General features: G+C 38.2%; 1 protein-coding gene across 12 annotated transcripts in view; it reads right to left on the bottom strand.

Annotated features, from left to right (window-relative positions):
• The window catches only part of DGKH (diacylglycerol kinase eta), a 216,246-nt gene that overhangs the window by 59,887 nt on the left and 130,853 nt on the right, over positions 1-25,506 (bottom strand). For 11 of the 12 annotated variants that reach the window (XM_021929569.2, XM_031655798.1, XM_031655806.1 and 8 more), the window contains 8 exons: positions 22,834-22,940; positions 22,084-22,209; positions 17,862-17,964; positions 16,623-16,782; positions 14,727-14,835; positions 14,459-14,598; positions 9,090-9,174; positions 4,809-4,894 (listed from right to left, as the gene is read on the bottom strand). In XM_021929569.2, the coding sequence (XP_021785261.2) occupies positions 4,809-4,894; positions 9,090-9,174; positions 14,459-14,598; positions 14,727-14,835; positions 16,623-16,782; positions 17,862-17,964; positions 22,084-22,209; positions 22,834-22,940 (916 nt within the window). The remainder of the gene's footprint in view (positions 1-4,808; positions 4,895-9,089; positions 9,175-14,458; positions 14,599-14,726; positions 14,836-16,622; positions 16,783-17,861; positions 17,965-22,083; positions 22,210-22,833; positions 22,941-25,506) is intronic. The other variant, XM_009191844.2, reaches the window with a different exon arrangement.

Here is a 25,506-nt window from a genome sequence, read left to right as displayed (position 1 = left end):
TTAAGGCTACCAGGAATTATTATTGTATGAAATAAATACAAACATACACAAGAGAGTTAAAACATTTTGCCTTAATGTTGTATCACTGAATAAATAAATGACATTCACAAAATAAGGGAATTCTTTATCTAGGTGGTAATTACAAGTGTGTGTCTGTGTGTGTGTGAGAGAGAGAGAGAGACTGTGTGTACACGTAGTATTTTTTTAATCATTGAGTTGTGCTCTTGTGATTTAGGTGCTTACTGTACATGTCATGCATCAGTAAGAATTGTTTTTTAAAGGGGAACCATTATAGATTTTTTTAAGATTTTTTTTTTTTTTTGAAGACTGGGTCTCACTCTGTCATCCAGGCTAGAGAGCAATGGCGCGATCACAGCTCACTGCAGCCTCGAACTCTCATGCTCAAGCGATCCTCTCACCTCAGTCTCCTGAGTAGCTAGGACTACAGGCACATACCACCACACCCAGCTAATTTTAAAATTTTTTTGTAGAGAGGGGATTTCACTATGTTGCCCAGGTTGGTCTTGAACTCCTGGGCTCAAGTAATCCCCCCAACTTGGCCTCCCAAAGTGTTGAGATTATAGACATGGACCACCATGCCTGGTCAAGATTTTTAAAGTCTTAAAGAGATATCACTCAAATGTAGTATGTGAACTTTGTCTGAATTTTGAACAAATAAAGTGTGTGTGTGTGTGTGTGTGTGTGTTTTAAAGACCTTGTCAAAATTCAGACAAGGTTCACAAAAAAAACCTCTGAGAAAACTAGGGGAAATGGGATATGGCTTAAGTAATATTGATGGTATTAGAGAATTATGATTAATTTTTATATTTTTTAAAAGATTATATGCATTCACACACACACATACAGTCAGCCCTCTATATTCATGGGTTCCATTATCTATGGATTCAACCAACCATGGATTGAAAACATTTGAAAAAGAAAACAGATGGTTGTGTCTACACTGAATATGTGCCGACATTTTTTTGTCATCATTCCCTAAACAATACAGTATAACAACTATTTACATGGCAAATACATTCGTTATTATAAGTAACCTAGAGATGATTTAAAGTATGTGGAAGGATGTGTGTAGGTTACATGCAAATACTATGGCATTTTCTATGAGGGACTTGAGTACCTGTGAATACTGGTATCCAAGGGGGTCCTGGAGCCAAACCCCCATGGATACAGAGGGATGACTATATGCCAAAACTGTAGTAGAATAATTTTCAGGATGTTCTTAGAAATACTGTAGCAAAATAAAGTAGGAAGCAGATGGCAAAATGTTGATAAATACTGAAACTGAATGATGGGTATGGTGGGAAGTAATTATACCAGTTTTCTTTGAAAATGTCCATAGAAATGAAATTTAGAGATGCTGAGCCACTGCCCATTTGCAATGGCGCATGGAAGTCAAAGCTGCACCTCCAGCATGGCCCCTCTGGCCAGCCAGGCACCTCCAATGAGACCTGCACCCAGGCCAGCACCAGCAGCTCAGCTGCCAGCAGTGGCCCCACCCTCTGCAGTTGAGTCTCCTACTGCTGCACCCTGGCAGCCAGGTCTGATGGTCCAGATGGCAACCACTGCAGCTGGTGTGGCTGTGGGCCCTGCTGTGGGGCACACACTGAGTCAACTATCATGGGAATGGGGGCCTTCGACAGAGGAGGTAATGCTGGGCTCACGAGGCCTGACATCACTTACCAGGAGCCTCTGGGAGACTAGCTGCACAGCAGCAGCAGCCTTGCTTGTGTAAGACAGAACAGTTTCTGGAGCGTGCCCAGAACTAGGGTGACATCAAGCTTGGTGAGGGTTCCAATGAGGTGCTGAAACAGTGCAGACGTGCACATGTACTGGCCTAATCAAGAAGTTCAACTGAAGACACAGAAAATCGGCTTTCATGACCAAGTTAATTTAGCATAAAAATGTAGGTATAAAGTGTGAAACCAGCAGTTAAGGTGAAGCAGTTATGGTGAAGGTATGAAGTGTGAAACCAGCAGTTAAGCCTCTCCTCTGTCATTCACAGCTTCCTTGCTTCAGAATTGCAGTGGAAGAGGATATTCTTACTGTGCAGAATTTCATTAAGATGGCATAAAATTTGGGGCTGGGTAAATGTTTGTGTGGCCTTCTTAAACCAGCTGTTGTGATTTTATTGTTTGTGAGATAACTGGAATAAAGTGATTTTCTTCCAAAAACAATAATAATAAATAAAATTTAACATATATTGTATTACTAGTACCAAATAATTACATATTGTCTCACCTTTTTTCTCTTCAGCCTCTTTATGGCAAATTCCCTAGAATTGTATCTGGGGTTGTAAAGGCCTGGAAGCACAGACGAGTGAGTGACAAGAGGGGACCCGGATTGGAATGGAATCTGCTTAAGGGCAGGCAAGCTGGTTAGGGAGAAACCCAAAGCTAGGGCTAAGAGCCTTAGACAAAGAGTCAGGCCAAGGTCAAAGAAAACATCTGAAATGTAACTGGGTAAAATGTAGGTGATGATACCATAATTTAATATAGCCCTGTCATTTATAAGCGCTATACTTATTATATTACTCAGCTTAATTATCCTAACAGTTCCATGAGGGAGAAATAAGAGGCCTTCTTTCCATATCCCCCACAAATAGGAAACAGGACTGAACACTAGAAAAAGAGCTGAATGGAAGCACAATGGCTGGCCCAGGAGAGGTGGGCTACACACTCTGTTTGGTGGGCAGTGCTGCTGGGGTTTTCAATGAATTGTATTGCTTGATGGTGAAATGGACAAATCTCCAGTTTGTCCCAGGCCTTAGCACTCCCTGTTGTCTTTCTCATCCCAGGCCCAGTTCATACATGTAAGTGATTGCCTGGCCCTTGCCCTGTGAATCAAATGTGTTTTGATATGACATTTCAGAGGACACTGCTAGAAAAGGTGGAAAGCTGTAATGGAAGCTTTTTTAAGGTATAGCAAGTCATAAGAGAATTATTTTTTGTTTAATATAGTTAAGTAAATATTTTAACTGGCCACTTTTTACAGTTGGGATGTCAGCAAAACCTTTATATTTACTTTCATGTGTTTGATCACTACCTTTCATATACTTTACATATTTTTAATTAAGAGGAATTCTTGTTAAGAAATTTTCACAGATGCAAACAGGGTAATTGTAGTAGCCACCCCTTTCTCTCCCTATCATTCTTAATCTTAACACCTTTGTAGTACAACGTTTTTGGCAGTGGAAACCTTTTCTCTAATAAAATCTTTTCTTTTCTTTTTTTTTTTTTTTTGAGACAAGGTCTCACTCTGTCACCCAGGCTGGAGTGCAGAGGCGCCATCTTAGTTCTAGTACAAGCTCCACCTCCCAGGCTCAAGTGATCCTCCTACCTCAGCCTCCTGAGCAGCTGGGACTACAGGTAGGCACCACCACGCCTGGCTAATTTTAGTATATATATTTTTAGTAAAGACGAGGTTTTGTCATATTGCCCAGGCTGGTCTTGAACTCCTGGGCGTCAAGTAATCTGCCCACCTTGGCCTCCCAAAGTGTTGGAATTACAGGCATGAGCCACTGTACCTGGTTCAAATACAATCTTACACAGAATTCCAATATTAAAATATTAAAACTCTGTTTTGTTGACATTAATAAGTTAGAATTAAATTTTCTCCTTTACAAGAAATACTAAGCCATAAAGTTACAGATGACAGTTATAGTCTTCTATTTGACGCAGTTTCCAATTATTTCTGTATTTTATTTTAGTGACATGATTGTAAAGAAATTGTTTTCAATTAAGTAAAAATGGCAGAAGACGCTTTAGTCCAATACTTGCACAAAACAGACAACTGCAGCACTGCCCACCAAATAGAGTCTGCAGCCTACCTCTCCTGGGCCAACTAGTGTGCTTCCTTTGCCGTAAGCCATTCAACTCTTTTCCTGTTGTGAAGTGTTGTTTCCTATTTCTGGGGGATATGTTGTCAAAAGCAATTGTTACTACATTTGTACTTGTTTCACGAGCAGATTTGTTTATAATGATTCACCTTGTCTTTCCTCAACTTCACTGCGAATTAAGTACATAATATGCCAAAATGTGTGTATTTTTTCTTTACCACCACCATTTCCCATTCCTTTTCTTTCCTTCTTCGCCTTTTCTCCTCTCTTATTGTGTAATAGTAACCCGTGCTTGCTAAGCCAGAATTTGAGTGCATTCTTTTGCTTGAAAATTTCAGCTGGTGTCACCCCTTCTTCTAGTCGACTTTCCAGTCTCTTGACATCAGCATAGGATGCTTCAAAACTAAATTCTAAATTTCAGCCAGGCAACATTTGGGATAATAACATCAAGTAGCTTTGGCTCCATGCACAAAATCAACTTCACTAAAATCTGATAACTTTGAATTAAAATCTAACCATTCAATTTAGACATGCTGAGAAACATCATTTTGAAAAATCTCATCATTTTCCTTTTTCTAATGTGATGTAAACAGTTCCTAAATAGTAATGTTTATGGAAATAATGAATTATAATGAAATGTGTTTTCCATATTATAAGTAATCATAAACATGTCCTTAAATATTTAGGTTAATTAAACTCTAAATGCTTCTTACACCTTTTTGATAAAAATATTTCACATTAAACATAACAAAATACCCTCTAAGTATACGCCACTGCAAATAAGATGCTAACATGATTTTTAAAAATCAATCCAAATTTAGTATATCTAATTTTATAAGCTACTTCCAAGATATTTTTTGAGAAGAAAACTCACAAAGAAATGGCCTAAATGGTAGGAGCCAGCTATCATTTCATTTTCACCATATTTAAAGACTTAAAACCCACAACTCACTTGGCAGATGATATGACCACTGCATGTTCATCAGAATTGAGGATTTTCGTAAGATGCGTTGCAACTGAGTCTTCATAAATCGTCATCTGAAAAAAGGAAAAAAGAAAACTCTACACTGTATTATTGTTGCTGGCATTTACACAACTCACTTATTGCTGCTCCAGAAATGGAGCCCTTCATGACATGTGTTAGGCAGGGCAATGGCTATAATGAAATATATGAAAGAGTCATTATGCAAAATAGATAAATATTTCCTTTTGGCAAAAGGCTTTCAGTTTCTAGAATTCTTTAATTTATATTCTTACAGAAATCCATAAAAACCCCTTTACAAAATTTTTTAATGTAAAAATATCTCAATATAAAAATAATTCCTACAAAGTAGTACAATAAAAGTCAAAAAAATCTAGTAAAAATTGGGCAAAAGACTAGACATTTAGCCGGGCGCGGTGGCTCAAGCCTGTAATCCCAGCACTTTGGGAGGCTGAGGCGGGTGGATCACGAGGTCAGGAGATCGAGACCATCCTGGCTAACATGGTGAAACCCCGTCTCTACTAAAAATACAAAAAACTAGCCGGGCGTGGTGGCGGGCGCCTGTAGTCCCAGCTACTCGGAGGCTGAGGCAGGAGAATGGCGTGAACCTGGGAGGCGGAGCTTGCGGTGAGCCGAGATCGCGCCACTGCACTCCAGCCTGGGTGACACAGCGCGAGACTCCGTCTCAAAAAAAAAAAAAAAAAAAAAAAAAGACTAGACATTTAAATATCAAAATATCCAAATGGCCCATAAACTGATGAAAAGATATCCAATCTCAGCTATCAGGCAAATGGAAACTAAAACCACAACACAGTATCACCATACAGCTCCAAAATGGCTAAAATGAAAACAACTAGAAAATGGCAAGTGCTAGCAAGGCTATGGAGCTACAGAATTCTCATATGCTGCTGATGGGAATGCAAACTGATACACTCTCACAAATGATTTGGCAGGGTCTCTTAAAGCTGAACATATGCAATGATATCACAGGACTCAGAAATTCAACTTCTACATCTACACCCAAAAGAAATGCAGAAGTATGTTCACCAAAAGACATGTACTAGGATGTTCACAGCAGCATTCATCTAATAGCAGAATGGAGTGAAAGAATCCAGAAACAAATGAAAGCACACAAAATGATTATATTTTATAAAGTACAAAACAGACACCAATCTATGCTATTAGAAGTTAGCATAGTGATTATTGGGGTAGGAGGCGGGGGTCTTGACTGAAAGGGAGCATGAGGGGGCTTAGGGGGAACTTGAACACTGTCGGGTGGCCTGGCAAAGATTTGTTTAGTTTGTAAAAATTTACCAAGCTATACATTTATGACCTGTGCACCTTTCTGTATGTATGATTCAATAAAAAAAGTTTTTTAAAATGCTGAATGCACTTTCATATAATCATGTAAATAAATATTTCTTTTAAACAATAGTCAAAATGCCAAAAGCATCCATAATCACTTCTCTATTTGACTCAAACTTTAACATTCTGTTGAAAGAACACATACATTTTCCTAATATGTAAAAATGTATACAATATTTAAACAGCCTCATATTCAGAGCCTTACATCAAATGTATGCCTCAAATAATATTCCATTTCACAACAGCTCAACATTTTCTAGTATAAATGATCTGCTCTAGGCAAGCTGGCCACCTATGCTCTTCTGCCTGACTCAGGTATCTTTTCATTACTTGCACCAATCAGCCTCAGTTCAGAATCTTCAATTAAGTCTGAATAAGCCTTCCCCACAAAGCCTTCCTGACTAGCCTCTTCCCAAAAGAACCACATTCCTAATTTACCTTCATTCCACCAGTGGGTATGTTACTCTTTCAAATGTATGTTACTCTTTTAAATTTCTACCTTCCCTCCTTCAAAGGCAGACCACTACAGGAAAGCAATTTTACATTAAAGAAAGGAAGGCAGGCCAGGAGCTCCTAAGTTACACATGATGTTGTATTGACCCACAGATCCACTTCATTGATCTCCTAGTTTAAACACTGAAAATTGTATCTTTACAGCTAGGATCAGAAAAATGAAAATATATCATCTAAAAATAAACTTTAAAATTTGAAAAAATAAAATGTTCTCCAGAGGTTGGTTTTATTTTTCTTCCCTGCAGGGTAGAAAATATTTTACAGGATCATTAATGCTATTAACACATTTATTAATGCCAGTTGTTTAATGGATTAATTAGTAACATTTGATTAATGCCATTTGAAACTTATGTTAAAAAAATCCAACTTTTTGTCCATTAAAAATATTTGAAGATCAAAAAATACAACTTCTCTCAGAGGAAAATAAAATAGCCTCTATGTCCAAAGATAAAATTATACATGTAACTTATTAACCTATTATGCAGTCACTTAGCAGCGTCAGAAAGGTAAGTAATAAGAGTTAACATTTTGTATGTGTAGCAGGCACTGTAATTAAGCACTCTGTATACATTTACCCCTTTGTCCTGTTTTATAGCCAAAGAACCCGAGGCTTGTTGAGTAATGTGCCTAAGACCCACAGCTAGTGACATATAGAAAAGCTAAGAAGAAAGATTTAGTCTACTTTTATCTCAGTTTTCAAGGTAAAAAAGTCACACACAGTAAAATGCATTCCTGGTGCCAGCCTAGTTCAGGGTCTAGCCAGGGCCATTCAGAACACTCATTTAATCTGTTATCTTAAAGTATGCTATCCCTTTGTTACAAAAATAAGTTTATTTTTAAAAAGCAAAGTTTCATTTAAAACCCTTTTGTACAAAAAAAGAGATTTCCTTCATATCTTTAGAATTGTACCTCATATTTAGTGATTATATGTAAATGATAAAAGTAAATTATTTACTGTTATTTTATATGCTAGAAAACAGACATTTCTGAAGTAAATGGAAGAAAAAAATTCTCCTTTTCATCTTTTTTGGAAAGAAAATTAATAACATTTACAAAAATACTGTTATGTTAAAGGACTGGTTTCTATAAAAATGCGTTATGTTTATGGAATCACATAACTAAAAATGCTGCTGAAAATCAAGTGGTAAATATATTAATCTTTAATAGTGATATCTCTGGGTGGTAGGACTACAGGTGATTTTATTTTCTTTTTCATATAATTTGGTATTTCCCGAATTTTTTTAGAAGCAGTTTGGCTATCAGCAGTTTTTATGTCAGAAAATGTTTTAAAAATACAATTAGCTTCTCTAAGAAACAGCCCCATGTTTGTAGTTATCATTCCTTGCCTTAGTTTTGACAAGATCATAATTTTCTTAATGACAAAACAAAGATTTCAACTGTGAAATAAACAGATGAATTTTCCTGGAGGGAAAAATAAGCTAGCATAGATCAAATGGTCTTAATGTGTCAGAGAATAATCCTCTGAAGGTCAGGTTCTGTTTTAAATCTACATTGCTTTGAGGTTTAATCAGAACATTGAATCTTTAAAAACATTAGTCATTTATGGTCTGTAGTAGAGATGGAATTAAGTGGTCTTTCTTCCTTTAACTGTATCAACAGGCTTAACCCAGAGACCTGTCTTGCTGTCCCTTCAAAAGAGTAGGGGCCGGCCACAGTGTCTCATGCCTGTAATCCCAGCACTTTGGGAGGCTAAGGCAGGAGGATCTCTTGAGACCAGGAATTCAAGGCTGCAGTGAGCTGTGTTTGGATCATTGCATTCCAGACAGCCTGGGCCACAGAGCAAGACCCTGTCTCAAAAAGAAAAGAAAAAGAAAAGAGTACGCAAAGCAAGCAGTAAGAGAGAAACTGTATAATATTCTGGCCATGAGTATTGGTGTGTCTGGAGACTGTTTAAAGAAGCTAACATCTGATAACCAAACAATCTAATGGCCAAAGTAGAAGATGAATAAACACTAACAGGAAACATCAGCTGGCCTTCCTGGAGCTCTCCCGACACAAAGGAAACGGGCAGGTAGAACATGCAGGGAGGATTATCTGGACAGGAGAAGAGATACTGCTTTACACATCTGTTATATCATTTAACTCCCAAGAGTTTGTAGCCTCACTTTACACAAGAAGAGGCCCAGGAATGGGAGTGACTGGGCACTCCCAGTGTGGGTGGTCATGGAAGGACTCTAACCTAGATTCAGGATTCTTCTTTCTGGGGGAGAGGACGAGAGGTAGTCAATGAGACCATACCCCCAAAATAAAATTAAGTTAACATGCTACCATATATTAGGAGTACATTTTCACATTTTGTTGTCCAAGATACCCACCCCCATTTCAAATGATAGGTAAAGGGTTAAGTCTTACATAAAATTCTTCAGATGCTTCTGGAGGTCCTGGAAGTAGGGAAGCTTTTGGTGGCAATTTGAGTTCATATGTCATTATACTCCACCTAAAGGGAGAAAAACTCTGGTCTAAGATTTCCTTAAAATTGGATAAACTAACTGTTACCATCTCATACACACACACACACACACACACACACACACATTCATGAACTATGGTTTATTTTATCTTAAAACAACCAAAAATGGGAAAAGAGATCACATTTCAGTAATCTGATAAAATGTTGAATTCATAATTTATGATGTCCACATCTTACCATTTCTCCAATTAGTGGCTTCTAAATGTTTTAAGACCCATAGCCCACAATAAGAAATCCACACTTGTTACAACGCCCCCACTTCTTCACAGGTACAATGCATTCTGACTTTTCCATTCTTTTCTATTCTATTTTAAAAATAATGCTCATTGCAGTTTACTAATTAGGTTATAAACTACTAATGAGTCATAACCCCAAAGTTGTAAAACAATGTCTTAAATAAATACATACTACCTATAAACTGTTACTCAACTGTTACTCAACTTGCCAAATCAGCTTATACATACATAAAATGAAAACTACCGAAATACCCCTTCTTAAATTAAGAAAGAATGAATGTAACCATGGGAGTAGGGGGGAAATATTAATAATACTTAACTGAAGTAAATTTATTTCAATTAGCTATAAGTATTAATTTCAAAGCAAACACAAAATCATTTGGTGTTAGAGAAAAGCAATCAACTCAAGTCCAATTTTCTATTTAAAATAATAATTTCAAAATGTGGGAACAACAGTTAGGCCAGGACATTATTGTAGACTAACAAAATATGAAACAAAGGCCAGGTGTGGTGGCTCATCCCTGTAATCCCAGCACTTTGGGAGGCTAAAGTGAATGAATAGCTGGAGCTCAGGAGTTCCAGACCAGCCTGGGCAACACGGGTGAAACTCTGGTTCCCTACTTAAAAATTCAGGGTCAGTTTGGCATGGTGTGCCGGGCGCACCTGTAGTCCCAGCTACTTGGGAGGCTGAGGAGGTAGGATCACTTGAGCCTGGGAGGTGGAGGTTGCAGTGAGCTGAGATCACGCCACTGCACCCAGCCTGGGTGACAGAGCCAGACATTGTCTCAAAAAAAAAAAAAAAAAAAAGAAAGAAAGAAAAAAGTCCAGGTGCGGTGGCTCATACCTGTAATCCCAGCACTTTGGGAGTCCAAGGCAGGCAGATCACCTGAGGTCAGGAGTTCAAGACCATCCTGGCCAACACGGTGAAACCCCATCTCTACTAAAAATACAAAAAAGTAGCCGTGTGTGGTGGCAGGTGCCTGTAATTCCAGCTACTCGGGAGGCTGAGGCAGGAGAACCACTTGAACCCTTGAGGCAGAGGTTTCACTGAGCCAAGATCGTGCCACTGCACTCCAGCCTGAGTGTCAAGAGCAAAACTCCATCTCAAAATAAAAGAAAAAAAGAAGATGTGAAATAAAGATTTTAACACAGAAACAAAGCATAATAAAAGCAGTACCATAACACATGAATTTTAAGAAAGCATAACACAGCTGAAGCTATTGATAGAACCCAGAGGAAAATTCCAAGATCAATATTTAAACAGAGCCTAGTGTATCATTCAGCCTATGAGAATAAATGTTTGCATAAAAATTCAAATTCCCAGAAAGCCCCCAATAGACATACATTATATTTTGGGATATGTAAACTAGTTACTTTTGGCTACTATTCAACTCTTGACATGAAAATACTTTAAAAGAAATTTATTTTGGGAGGCCAAGGCAGGCAGATCACGAGGTCAAGAGATCAAGAACATCCTGGCCAACATGGTGAAACCCTGTCCCTACTGAAAATACAAAAATCAGCTGGGCATGGCGGCACACACCTGTAGTCCCAGCTACTCGGGAGGCTGAGGCAGGAGAATCGCTTGAACCCAGGAGGCGGAGGTCACAGCGAGCGTGCCACTGCACTCCAGCCTGGCGACAGAGCGAAACTCTGTCTCAACAACAACAACAACAACAACTAAGAGGCTGGGCACGGTGGCTCACGCCTATAATCCCAGCACTTTGGGAGCCTGAGGCGGGCGGATCACGAGGTCAGGAGATAGAGACCATCCCGGCTAACATGGTGAAACCCCGTCTCTACTGAAAATACAGAAAATTAGCCAGGTATGGTGGCGGGCGCCTTAGTCCTCAGGAGGCTGAGGCAGGAGAAAGGCGTGAACCCGGGAGGCAGAGCTTTCAGTGAGCAGAGATTGCACTACTGCACTCCAGCCTGGGCTACAGAGCGAGACTCTGTCTCAAAAATAAAAAAATATAAAAAATAAAAAGAAAAGAAAAGAAATTTATATTTGAAAACCAAAAGTCATTCATTTATCCATGAGGCAGATGCAGAAACAAAGCATAATAAACTACATTGAGCATCTCAAAGTCACAGGAAACACAAGGGTGAATAGGCTCCCCCAAAGAAGCTTACATTCTAGTGCAGAAAACACGTATGATGCAAGCAAACAAAACAATTAAACTTTGTAAATATCCAAACAGGGAAAACCACGAGTAGAAACATAAAAGTCAAGTTCCTTATAGCTGGAAATACTTTACTGGTCAAAGCCAGTTAAATAAATGGTAAATAAATCCATCCAAATGTCTGAGTTCCTTGCACCTTCCACGCTATACCTCCCCATTCGATAGGAAATGGTTGGAGCTAAAGAAGAAGGAGAAAGTGGCAGCAAGAGATAAAAAAGTGAGGAAGAGATGCATATGAGTACCAGCTAAGCAGAGGCAGAGGCCAGAAAGAAAGGAACCATCTGGCCTACATACATAAAGGGGAGAGAGTGCAGAGTTGAGAAAGGACCCTGGAAACTAGACAGAACAGGGACTGCGGTTTACTGTGCTGGTTCTATTACTTATTAGCTATTTAACTTAGATGATGTAAAAACCTCCTAAACCTTTTCACCAGTAAAATGGAGATAGCAATATTAGCTATCTCTAGGAGAAGGGCGATAATTAAATGAGATGCTACCCGAATTAAAACAACTAGAAAGTGCTAGGCAGACAAAACATTAGTTTTTTTTATTCCCACTGTATCCAGAAGACTAAATTTTTGTCTTTGTAAAATAATGCTTTTCTGACCCAACCCACAGTATTGTTTTGAGGATCAAATAAATATATTTGAAAAACTCATGTAATTTAGAATATTAAACAATTACTTTTTAACTTTTTTTTTTTTTTTTTGAGACAGAGGCTCGCTCTGTTGGCCAGGCTTCAGTGTATTGGCACGATCTCGGCTCACTGCAACCTCCGCCTCCTGGGATCAAGCGATTCTCCTGCCTCAGCCTCCCAAGTAGCTGGGATTACAGGGGCCCACCACCATGCCCAGCTAATTTTTGTATTTTTAGTAGAGATGTGGTTTCACCATGTTGGCCAGGCTGGTCTCGAACTCCTGACCTCAGATAATCCTCCCACCTTGGCCTCCCAAAGTCCTGGGATTATGGGTGTGAGCCACTGCATCCGACCCACTTGTTCTTTACAAACAGTAAATTAATAAAGGAAACACAGGAATAAAATATTCCTATGTTTCTAATAAAGGTCTTAAGTTTCTGAATCCACTTTGATTTGTGTGTGTGTGTATTTTCTTTTGTTTTATTTTGATTTTGCGTACCAGTAGGTATTCAAGGAATTTCACCATGGTGGTGCTGTTTCTTGGCTAACCACCTGGAGAGGTGACTTTTTATTTTTATTTTTTTAAAACTTTTTTGAGACAGGGTCTCACTCTGTCGCCCAGATTGTAGGGCAGTGGTGCAATTGTGGCTCACTGCAACCTCCAGCTCCTGGGCTCAAGTGATCCTCCCACGTAGGCGTTCCAAAGTGTTGGGATTACAGGCGTGAGCCACCTCCCCTAACTGAGAAGTGAATTTCTATAGCACACAAGGGCAAAGCACATACCCAGGGTAGATGAAATGCCTAACAGTAGGGGAAGTGGTCTTTACATTTGCAACAAAGAAAGCATTTAAATAACCCCTTTTGTTTGGTAATCACAGAATTGGACGGTTGCCTGGGAAGTCACCTCCAGGCTCATTTACAAATAATGGTGATTTTATTTATTTATTTCCAATCTTTTTTCCCCAGAGTTAGGTATAGTTGACAAAAAATTGTATATATTTAAGGTGTACAATTTGATGTCTGGATATATATACACCACAATCAAGGTAATTGACATATCCATAGGTACCATTTCTCTTTTTCGTTCCTTTTCTTCTTTTAACCTCCAGATTGTTTTAAAGGCTGGAGGCTGAACCCAGAAGCACATAAGATTAAAAACTTTTATGCACCCAAGCTACTGTAGTATCTCTCTCACGTAATTTCGGATAAACAGAGACGAATGTTCTACTTCCCAGCTCTCTTTTTAAATATTCTGTCAACAAAAGAATCAACTATTACAGTATTACCTTATGACAGGCAAGGTTACAATTAATGAGGTTATAGCCCATCTTAGAGTAATTATATTTCAGATTGGTGGCTCCCTGATGAAATTGTGTTATTTTCGGGAAGAGTTCCACAGATGACTAATTCTATCAAAGTTGTTTTGATTTATGCTACCTCAAGTTGATCATATTTTGACATCTGTCTTCTCCTGACATTGGGGGATGAGGAGTGACTGGTTACTGAGTCCTGTTGTTTCTTATACCCAAATTCTAAACACCTCCTCCATAACACTCAGGGTATACATTGTAGTTTCTTTTTTATTACATGGACATTCAGAGAGAAAGCAATTAAGAGATGTAATCAAGAACAGCATAAACACAATGATACTCCCTTCATTTGAAGCTATCTTCCTAACACTTCCCTGTCCCTGGGAAAGGACTGCTTATATTTTAATATATGTAGTTCTTATTGGATCAATGCATTCTTAATATATATGTTTAAGAGGAGATATTCTAACAAATCTAACGTTTATATGTCCTCTTCAGCTTTTTGGAAACCACACGATGACAGGAGGCTACCTAATATACTCATCAAAAGGTCCCCTACAAAATGAACTATTTTAGTTTTCTGACTTGAACTGTAATTAAAAGTAAATAGTAGTAACATACCCTTCTATATTTAAAATAATGAGTTCCTCAGACTAGTGTTTTAAAATTCATTCATTTACTATAAAACATCTTTATTGAGTATCTTCTCTGCGATAGGCCCTGTTCTCCATCTGAGGTATTAACCAGTGGACAAGATCAGAAAGGCTCTGCCTTTGTGGAGCTTCTAGTCAGTACAATTTATTAATGAATATTTATTAATAAATCATCGAAAAATGATTTCAGTATGCCATTTTCCATCTAGTTGTAGAAAAGAATTCACTTTTACCTGTCCAACATTTTGGTACTGGCTCGTTCCAGTTTCTCTAGGATCTGAGGAAGCTGGGTGTCGTCGTCATATGAACCTCCCCAGCCAAGAACTCGGGCAAGGTCATTTCCTGTACCCAAAGGCAACACTCCCAGCTGACACTGAAAGAGAGTACAACAGGGTGACTTTCAGACAAGTTGAGAAATAGGGACTACTGCGTTTCTGCACCTCTCGTAAGTATGTTAGTATGCGTTCATGTTAACTAGCAAGTAAAAGAATTAGCACTCACCTGTTTATTCAAGTTGAGCTTATCGATTTCTGACAAAACCCAACCTACACTTCCATCGCCTCCACAAACAAGAATCCGGAAATTGTCAAACTTCTGAAATAATCTTAAACTGAAAGCAAAAAGGATTTTATTTTAGTATAAAGAAATAAAAATCACTTTCCTCAATTCTTTGCTATTCTCTATCGGTATTCATATTCAGATTAAACATAAGAACTCCTACTTACATGTTAATTATACCATAAACATTCATTGAAGTGTAATTTTAACTCAAGAAAACTTCTGAATCATAAGGAGGAAAGGGAATGATAAGTAGAAATGAAGATAAAATTAGGAGGAGTGGGGGTGAGAAATGAGAAAACAAAAAAGAAGCAGAGACCAGGAAAGATAAAGTAATACAAGATGGTGAAAGTAGTGGTTCCTCTCTTTCTATTACAAGAATAAATTCTTTCCTTAAGAATTACAAACCATGGGTAAGGAATCTACGGTGCTGAAACTAATGAGTGACGCTTCGGCAGTTCCTAAAGACACCAATCACTGTATTGCTCTCAGGACTCCCAACTGGCTTTTTCTCCTCTTCTTCTCCTATTCTCAGGTCCATCCTTCTGTTTTACCTCATCTCAACTTTTGACACATCCCATCTCCTAAATGTACCCTTGTACACTTACTTCACGTATTGTGGAAAATCTGATAAAATATTAGAGGGACAACCTCAGGAAGTTTCACCAAGAGAGGTCCTTGGAGCCTTCGAGGACAAATGGGAAAAATAAATCAAGACTATAAGATAATGGAACTATAAAGGATTATAAAATGGATGTGTTAGAAAAGGGGACAAAACTACCCTAACATGGCAGAGACAAAGAAGGTGAGAAGAGGAAACTCTAGCACCTCAGCAGAGGAAAGGAAGGGCGGTACAGAGGAAAGGAAGGGCGGTACACGTAGATAAGGAGGAAGCTGGGTATAAATGAACAAGACCGACATCCATGTGACCAGAAGGGCCTGAGACTTAGCAAGATAAAGGCAATGGAAGCGGGAAGGAAAACTCAGAGGCCAAAAGTGAACAGAGGCACCAAGAGAGAAGGAAGGAGAGAAACAGAGAAGACAGACGAAAGTGTCACATTACAAAACACAAAATGCCTTTTCAGGCACTGGTATTGAAAATCCCATTTCTACTTCTGTGTTCATGCTTTGAGGTAACGGTGGAACCCAAGAGAAAAGCTGAGTTGCCATAAGTAAATCACACAGAGGTTTGAAGGCCCCGATTCAGAAGACATAATATCGCCTCTTAAGAAAAATCATATGCATACCCTAAAAATGTACTGAAAGTGCCAAAAGGTATATTTTCCCTCAGTGAAAATACTACTTAGTTCATTTTATCTTACAGATTGTAAGTTATATGACATCCAGAAAGCTGAAAGGAATCATCAACAAAAGTATTTCTTTGTCATTTACATGAACTGAGTCTGAGATCCTTGAAGAACTGCCCTTGACAGCCATGAGAGTCCCTGTACTTTGGTTTAAAAATTGATTATTTATATTACATATAAATCAATATCAGCCTTCCATGCAAATCACTTTCTAATATTACTTTATATTTCTATATTTATGTAAGTTGATCTTTCTTGGAGCTAAAGAAACTGTTAGTATTGTTTGATGTAGAATATATTGTAAAACATTTTCTAAACAAATTTTGGAATTGAGAAATTTCAATAGAGTTTTGGAATTTATACAAGACAGTTGTCTAACTATCCAAAAGGTTGTGTTAAAACTTATAATTAGAGCTTTAAAAACGAGGGAGGGATCTAGAGGAATCTATAATTTTCATGAGCTGAAACACCAGACACATTTAACACCTAGTCCTACATTGTATTCAAATAAGATTTATCAATAAGCAGTTACCCTAAATGAGGACCTCCATTCATTAAATCAAACACCTGAGCCGGATTTAGCAACTGTTTAAAGCGACGAAGGAACTTTACTCCCTGATTATCTCCACTCTTAGAATTGACAAAAACCAATAGAGGACTAACACAGAACGAAAATGTTGCTCTACAGAAACCTGTGAAAAAAACACAATACAAGATCAATACATACGGCTTTCTCTTTTAAATTATTAGCAAACTTTCAGATAAAAGAAAATAAATGTATAAAAACTGGAGCATTAAGTTATAATTTAGCTCTCCAAATAGAGATAGGTTAACTATTTACATACAAACCTATATATTTGTATGTAATTCTTATGTTTATATTCAATATTTCAAAGTATTTTAACTGCTCCTTTCTGAAGTCTGAGAGAATATTTTAAAATTTATAGTAAACAAAATCAGGGCCTAGGTTGGGGGAGAGGGCTGTTAATACCATAGGTTTAAAAAAAGTCACATATTTTGCGGTTTATAAACTTACATCTTCAGGTTTATAAACTTATATCTAAGATATCTATTGGCATAAATTAAATGAAAAGTTTGAAAAGCAAAAAGCACGATATCAATGCAAGACATTAATAATAGCACAGTCCTCCCTACGTATTCTTGGGGAATTGGCTCAGGAGTCCCACGAATATCAAAATCCACAGTTGCTCAAGTCTGTTATATAAAACAGCATAGTATTATACATGGTTTTACCATATTACTTTGTAATATGGTTTGCTTAGAAGGAAGTAATTAGTATGTAATCCCAAAACCAGTGTCGTAGAGGGGTTCCTCAGCACTTTACAGTTAAGTTTACAGAAAAGTGCATTTATAGGAATATAAATTCCTACAATGAAATTACAGAAAAACAGATTTTAATAACAGCCATGCTAACAGGCAGTTTCAATTATAGAGGAAAAAAACACTTATAAAAATTAACCTTTTCAGAATGTATTACAGTACAGAGTAATGATCTTATTTTATTTACTAAAACATAAAATCTAAAAGTCTTATAAACAGTAATTTCGCCAATGTGTTAATAGGTATTCTACAACTTTCACTTAAATATATTCTTTTAAAAATGGAATGTACTTTCAGCAATTGAAATGGAATTATTTTAGAAAACCTGACTACAATAGTCAATGACAGGTATAGTTATTCTAGGAAAAGAAATATATATATCAATATTAAATATACCAGAAATATACATACTTACACTACTGCTACATACCATCGGAATCAGTGCTGTTTAGCGCAATTGGAGGTATGATAGATACTTTACATTGACCAAGTGGACATATTGGATGGTATAAATCTTTGCAGGCAGTGTGTACCTAATAACAAACAAATATACCTTCAAGAATCATAAAAATAATGTTTTGCCATTACAAATCACATCTAAGGAACTGATAATCTAGAATCAACTGTACCACAAAATATTCAGTAATTCATAAGCTACTTTAAATGGTATAATATTTATACTTAAGGAAATGACTAAACATTTTAGAAATGGATATTTGATTTTGGTCCATGCAACCAATTCTTGTAATTATCTCAGAGAAGAATATATAGTTAATGAATAATTGGTGAAGGCAAGAAGAGAGGAAGAGAAGAGACCAAGTGCAGAGGAAGGGAGGCAGAGAAGAGAAAAAGAAGAGGAAAAGGAAGAAGAAGGAGGGAAACTAACCAGTGTGTTAATATCATTGCCCATAAAATAAATTGATGACAGAACATTTATTTTGTTTTAATAAAAATTCTTATAAAATTTAACAAAGATAAAATCTGTAATGTGCCTGCTTTTTCTGCAGTAATCCTATAACTTTCTATTCACATTTCCCTATCATTAAAGTTACAAGTACACCCATGTTTATTTTCTCAGCTGGACTGCTGCTCTGTAAGGTAAAGGAAAGTGATGCCTATCACAGGCACCTAGTAAATGTGCTTTCAGTAGAAATGAGTTTCATGGTCATGCAAGGATATGTTTTGTTCTCTATTGAGAACAAAAGCAAGGATAACTTATTAAGCAGGACCCTGGCAACTTAGGATACTTTGTATACTTGTCTGGAAAGCCTTCTAAATGTTTTAACCAGGAAAAGCACACACTTTTCATCAAGTTCTTATTTAATATGACTTTATTTTATTAGTCCTTTTAGAAAACTGGCATAATTAAACCTGTATTTATCAAACTTTTGGGAGAATAACTAAAATTTAATAGTAATTCTAATTCTGGTGATGACCTGTTTTTAGACAGTTTCCTATTATGCTTTACAATAATTAACAATCCAAATGCATTTTAGAAAAATTAGCACACACAGATAGCTTTAAAAGTAATTCTAAAATGTATGAGAACCATGGGGCAAAACAGAAAGGTATTTATAATAATGGTAAATAAGAAAAGCACATGATCAATTTATGTCTTCACAATTTTTACAGAAAAGGTAAAACTATGTCCACAGACCTGGATGACAGTAGGAAAAATTATAAGTTGATTCATTAGGCTTGTAGGGCGACAGGCTTCTTGATTTTGTTTTCTTTTTTTACTACACAGACTATGTTTTAGGCACTAGATATCCTGCTATTAGAAACTCATGTTTTTGTTTGTTTGTTTGTTTGACATGGAATTTCACTCTTGTTGCCCAAGCTGGAGTACAATGGTGCGATCTCAGCTCACTGCGACCTCCGCCTCCCGAGTTCAAGCGATTCTCCTGCCTCAGCCTCCCGAGTAGCTGGGATTACAGGCACCTGCCACCACTTCCAGCTAATTTTTGTATTTTTAGTAAAAACGGGGTTTCACCATGTTAGCCAGGCTGGTCTTGAACTCCGGACCTCAGGTGATCCACCCGCCTCGGCCTCCCAAAGTGCTGGAATTACAGGTGGTCATGTTTTTTATTTTTTGAGATGATGCTTCGCTCTTGTTGCTGGAGTGGAACGGCTCTAGGCTGGAGTGGAACGGCGCAATCTCGGCTAACTGCAACCTCCAACTCCCAGGTTCAGGCAATTCTCCTGTCTCAGCATCCCAAGTAGCTGGGATTACAGGTATGCACCACTGCATCCAACTAATTTTTTTGTATTTTTAGTGGAGACGGAGTTCCACCACATTGGTCAAACTGGTCTCAAACTCCTGACCTCAGGAGTCAGCCTGCCTCAGCCTCCCAATGTGCTGGGATTACAGGCATGAGCCACTGTGCCAGGCCAGAAACTCATGTTTTAAAGGCAAAATAATATGTAAACAGGCAAATGGTTGTGTATAGGAAGTGCAAGACTAGGGGAGGTGCTATAAGGTGATGGTAGCTCAGAAACCAGCATGTCGAATTTACACAGGGTGGGGCAGGAATGATGTCACAAGGTGAAATTTGAGTTTGCCAGGAAAAAAGAGAAAAGACATCCTACCTTCTACCATCTGTAATACCACTGCTGTTCTAGTTAAGAAATGTTTAAATGTTAGGGGTGAATAGAATGAGCAAGTAATAAACCTAATTAACTCCTGCTGTTAAAGTTAACAGAGTTTAAAAATTACTGACTTTTTTTAAAGTAAAGATACACATATTGCACGTAAAGAAAATTTACATAAAATCTTTCTAAAATAATTCATCACACATGATGTGTTTTCTTTCTTTTTTTTTTGAGAGTGTCACCCAGGCTGGAGTGCAGTGGCACAATCTCAGCTCACTGCAACCTCTGCCTCCCAGATTCAAGCAATTCTCCTGCCTCAGCCTCCCGAGTAGCTGGGATTATAAGCGCGTGCCACCACGCCCAGCTACTTTTTTGTATTTTTAGTAGAGACAGGGTTTCACTCTGTTAGCCAGGATGGTCTCGATCTCCTGACCTTGTGATCCGCCCACCACGGCCTCCCAAAGTGCTGGGATTACAGGCGTCACTGCACCTGGCCAATACATTGGAAGTGAACAGTTGAAGCTCTAGAAGTAGAGAAATCGACTTTAATAAATGTACAGGCCAATAAAAATAGCAGGAAAATTCGCTATCAGTGGTTGTCCTCTCAAAAACAAATCTGAGGTGGCATGATGATTTTAAATCTTGTTTATGGGAAGAATGAATTCCTTTAAAATAAAAAAATGGCGGCCGGGCGCGGTGGCTCAAGCCTGTAATCCCAGCACTTTGGGAGGCCGAGACGGGCGGATCATGAGGTCAGGAGATAGAGACCATCCTGGTTAACACGGTGAAACCCCGTCTCTACTAAAAAATACAAAAAAAACCTAGCTGGGCGAGGTGGCAGGCGCCTGTAGTCCCAGCTACTTGGGAGGCTGAGGCAGGAGAATGGCGTAAACCCGGGAGGCAGAGCTTGCAGTGAGCTGAGATCCGGCCATTGCACTCCAGCCTGGGCGACAGAGCGAGACTCCGCCTCAAAAAAAAAAATAAATAAATAAAAATAAAATAAAATAAAATAAAATAAAAAAATGGCATAAGAAGGTTTCAGGGGCTAGGCTTGCACTAAGATTCTAAAGAGAGACACCTGTTACAGTCTATATACTAGATTAAATGAGGTAAGAGAAAAAGTATTAATAACATATCTAAGGCTAGTAAAAGAAGCAATCAATGAAGAATAACAAAAGCATGAGGACAAAGAGAAGAAACACAGATTCACCTATCAGGCCTAACTAAAAAGTTGTAGGACTTATTTTCCTTTGGGGCCTATCAGACAATCTCATTGATTAGGAAAGCAATACATCACACATCTCTTACATTTGCTGATCTACACTATACATACCAAAAACAATAGTTTTTCCACACGTTACAATTTGAGGCTGGCTTCCAAATTTCAGCCAGCAATGTTAAAAGACAAGACTCAAAACCACCAAGTAAGTCAGCCCCAGTGCAAGGCAATCACTAGCATCATAGAACAGCATCGCCCAGTACTAAGATGAACACTCACACCCACGACCTCCTCATCCTGCAGCTTTTCAGTCCCATGCCACTGTCTGCGTGACCTCTTTCCTACTCTGACTGTCCTCACACAGTCCAGAGGCCCTGTCCTCACTGTATCTGGCATAAATAATCAGCTGTTGGCTTCATGCTCAGCTGCATATGTTGTTCACCTCTGTCAGAGAGCACTGATAGCGTTGTAGCAAATTTACATTTTGCATGTCAACCAAAATTCGGTGACACACCAGAGAAGGGCTTTCAGGTAGTAAAATAGGCCTGAATATAGCAAACCACTTCGTTGATAAAGCAAAATGAAAAAAACAATAGAACTATGAACAGGAGATCTTGAGGCACAGGATATGGAAGAACAAGAGTAAGTTTTACAGGGCATCTGAAACAACGACCAGACTAGGAGGACTATACTGTAAGGAAAGAAGAATGTCACCATGGGGTGCGTATGCGACCAGGCTCAGCTCTATCATAAATTCTTTGCCTTCCCTCTAAGCCAGGCGGATGGCAAAGTTAGGGAAAGAAGCTAATTAACAAGGATGAACTGATTCCAAAACCCTCACCATTGTCTTACACCACAGGCATTTCCAATCCTGTAGACGGAGAACACTGCCACACGTTTTGTCGCAGACAGCACACTTGGCACTTACAGGCAGGTTGCCCTCGAGCCACTGGTGAGGCATCGCCACCTGTGGAGAAGGAAGAAAGGGCAGCCAGGTGAAGACTGGTGGACACCAACCTTACCCCAGGGAAGATTTTGAATCATTTCTCACTCTAGGGGATCAGTAGTATATTTCATGCATAGCATTCACTCATTTACCCCACATTTATTGAGCATCTACTATGAACGTTCAAGCAATATAAAAGTAAGGTAAAGGCTTGCCCCTCAGGGTTTAGCTGAGGCATGAAAAGGGATGACAATAAAGTGATTACTAAGTGTTACCAGAAATCCATATGCATGGTGCAATGGAGGCAAGGTTTTGAAAGCGGAGGTGTACTGTTGAGAGGCAACCCCAAAGTCTGAAGAGTAAACATCTCAGCTAAGCCTAGGCATCTCAGAGTTCATCAGAGGTCGACAACAACAGCCCAGCACAACGGCCACTTCTAAGCCGTATTCACAACAGATTTCCTTCAAAATCTAAGAACTAAAGGAAGCTATGAAGGATTGAATTAAAAATAAAAACTCGGAATCAACCAAACCTTCTATTAAATCCTAATAATAAGCATTCCTACTTATCTTTCTCAGCTTCCACAAGAGCAGAACATAAAAGAGGAGTTACTGGGAAGAGAGCAGAGACAGAGCAGCAGCTTACGCCATCTTCATCTTCTATAATGTCCTTCCCAATGGAGGCCAGGGTAGTCCATTTACAGTTATTTGTTGCTCTCACTGCACATCTTTTGTGAGCCTTGAATTTACACACTGAAAAAAAAAAAAAAAAAAAAAAAGAGCAACTGCTTTTAAGTGGACAAGAACTTTTGGACCAATGATTAAAGGAAATCACAGCATAAAATTTTAAAAGGGAGGGAGGAAGTAGAAGAAAACAAATATATTTAAAAGATTAAATTATTCTGCAACAATAGTAATGGTATTCTAGAAAACAAATATGGCTATGTATTTATGAAGCACTTTTATCAAGCTCTAAGTAGATTGCTACTTAGAGGAACAGAAAAGAAAGAAATGCAAAAGAATTACTGCTGTAGAAGGCAGACAACACACACATAGGAGAGAGGGAGAGAGGGAAGCAAATAAAATTTGGTAGCAGGTCTGCTGGTGATATCCTATTTTTAAATGTAGGTGCTGATTATATGAATGTGTTCAATTTGTAAAAATTCATCAAGCTGTACATTTCTGGTATTTGTATTTTTCTATACATATAAAATACTGATTATAAGTCTGAAAATGTCAGTACGATAAAGTTGATCCAGAGGGGCTGTAAAGTGCAAGTATACCAATAAGACAGCCTGGCATCATGGAAAATAGGTTGGTGAGGGTCACAAACACGGCCCGATCTTTGGAAAGTATTATGTTAAGATGACCAAATGACAAATGTAGAAAGAAGGGATGATGAAGTGATGCTGTCACTACAGGATTCACTAAATCTCCCCAGCCATATTATCAAAAGGAACTTATAAGAGAGAAATTGGAGGAAATAACTAGGGGGAAAAAAGCAGCCCATATATGGAAAAACAAGTGAACTATAGGTTATCTGAAAAGTTAACCATACTCATGAAAATCGGAATTTGACTATTATTAAACACGTTTATCTCTCTAAGGAAATTATTCAAATATTAGTGGATACTGATATTAAGTCAGTTCCCGACTTCTAGCTAAAAAGTTAAAAGTAGAAATCATTTCAGTGCAAACATACTAAGGTAAGTGTTGCTAAATTTAAATGCAAGGTATCTCCTTTTCATGTGATTTTCTGGATTTCTAAGTCAATCATTAACAAATTTTGTATCACACACCATTCTCTTGAAACTGTCTTAATTTGATATAACATGAACACAAAAGTTTCAGGTAAAATAACTAAGATGTCTTTAACCAAATGTTCAAAATGCTTCAGGTATCATGACTAATCTATGTACAAATGGATGGTTAAACTGAGCTGGTTTATCCTTGAAAAGTATTAGTCTAGGCCAGGCACAGTGGCTCACGCCTGTAATCCCAGCACTCTGGGAGGCCGAGGTGGCGGATCACCTGAGGTCAGGAGTTTGAGACCAGCCTGGTCAAAAACGTGAAACCCCGTCTCTACTAAAAATTTAAACATTAGCCAGGTGTGATGGTGCATGCCTGCAATCCCAGTTACACGGGATTCTTATGAGACATAAGAATTGCTTGAGCCCAGGAGGCGGAGGTTGCAGTGAGCCGAGATCGTGCCACTGCACTCTGGCCTGGGAGACAGAGTAATACTCTGTCTCAAAAAATACCAATAATAACAATAATAATGATCATTCATACAAATTGGAAATGTTTTGCTTCCCTTCTCTTTTGTGTACTTTGAAAAATTCTTTTCCTTCCACCATTTTTGTTATAAATGAGTGTGTAACTCAAACACAGACTTCATATAGAAAATAATACTTCACTTGAGGCTGGGTGTGGTGGCTCACACCTGTAATCCCAGCACTTTGGGAGGCCAAGGCGGGTGGATCAGCTGAATTCCAGAGTTCAAGACAAGTCTGGCCAACATGATGAAACCCCAGTTCTACTAAAAATACAAAAATTAGCTGGGCATGGTGGTGTGCGCCTGTAGTCCCAGCTACCCGGGAGGCTGAGGCAGGAGAATAGCTTGAACCTGGGAGGTGGAGGTTGCAGTGAGCCGAGATCATGCCACTGCACTCCAGCCTGGTGACAGAGTGAGACTCCATCTCCAATAATAATAATAATTAATAATAATACTTCACTTGAATTTTGTTGCTGATGAATCCTAAGTGTGAAGACACAGCACCATCAGAAGGAAGCTTAGCTTGGTGAAAATTTTTACAATGACTTATTCTCTTTTGCTCTAACATAAGTGATTAAACTGATTGGTTAGCATCTCTAGGCCTTTTCATCTATTATGGTCTTTGTCAAAAGTGGAGTCCTAAAACTATCTGCAACATATTTCCCAGGGTGCTTTGTAAGTACAAATAAGTACTTGATATTCACAGTCAATATCTGGCTTCTAAGGGGAAAAGCAGGACATAAAAGAGAGTAATGGTATAATTTCAGAGCGTTTTGAAAATTTTGCCATTAAAAATCGAACAGCCCACTAAAAATAAAAAAAATCACACTTTTATAATAATAAAGTGCTTCATGTAATGAGCCTTGAAAATTACCAAGTTGCTTAATATAATACTAATAATAAAACAAATCAGACTGTAATTATGGTAACTAAGAAATGAAAGTGATCAGCACACACCCGAATTTTGTTAGTTAACAAATTTCTCCAAACAAGTTATTCTGAAATAAAGCACCTTCCCCTGACCTGTAAAGTTATTGTTTAAAA

This window comes from Papio anubis, chromosome 15 (assembly GCF_008728515.1).
Source record: "Papio anubis isolate 15944 chromosome 15, Panubis1.0, whole genome shotgun sequence".
Classification (NCBI taxonomy): domain Eukaryota; kingdom Metazoa; phylum Chordata; class Mammalia; order Primates; family Cercopithecidae; genus Papio; species Papio anubis.
This window is presented reverse-complemented; position numbering and strand designations above follow the sequence as displayed.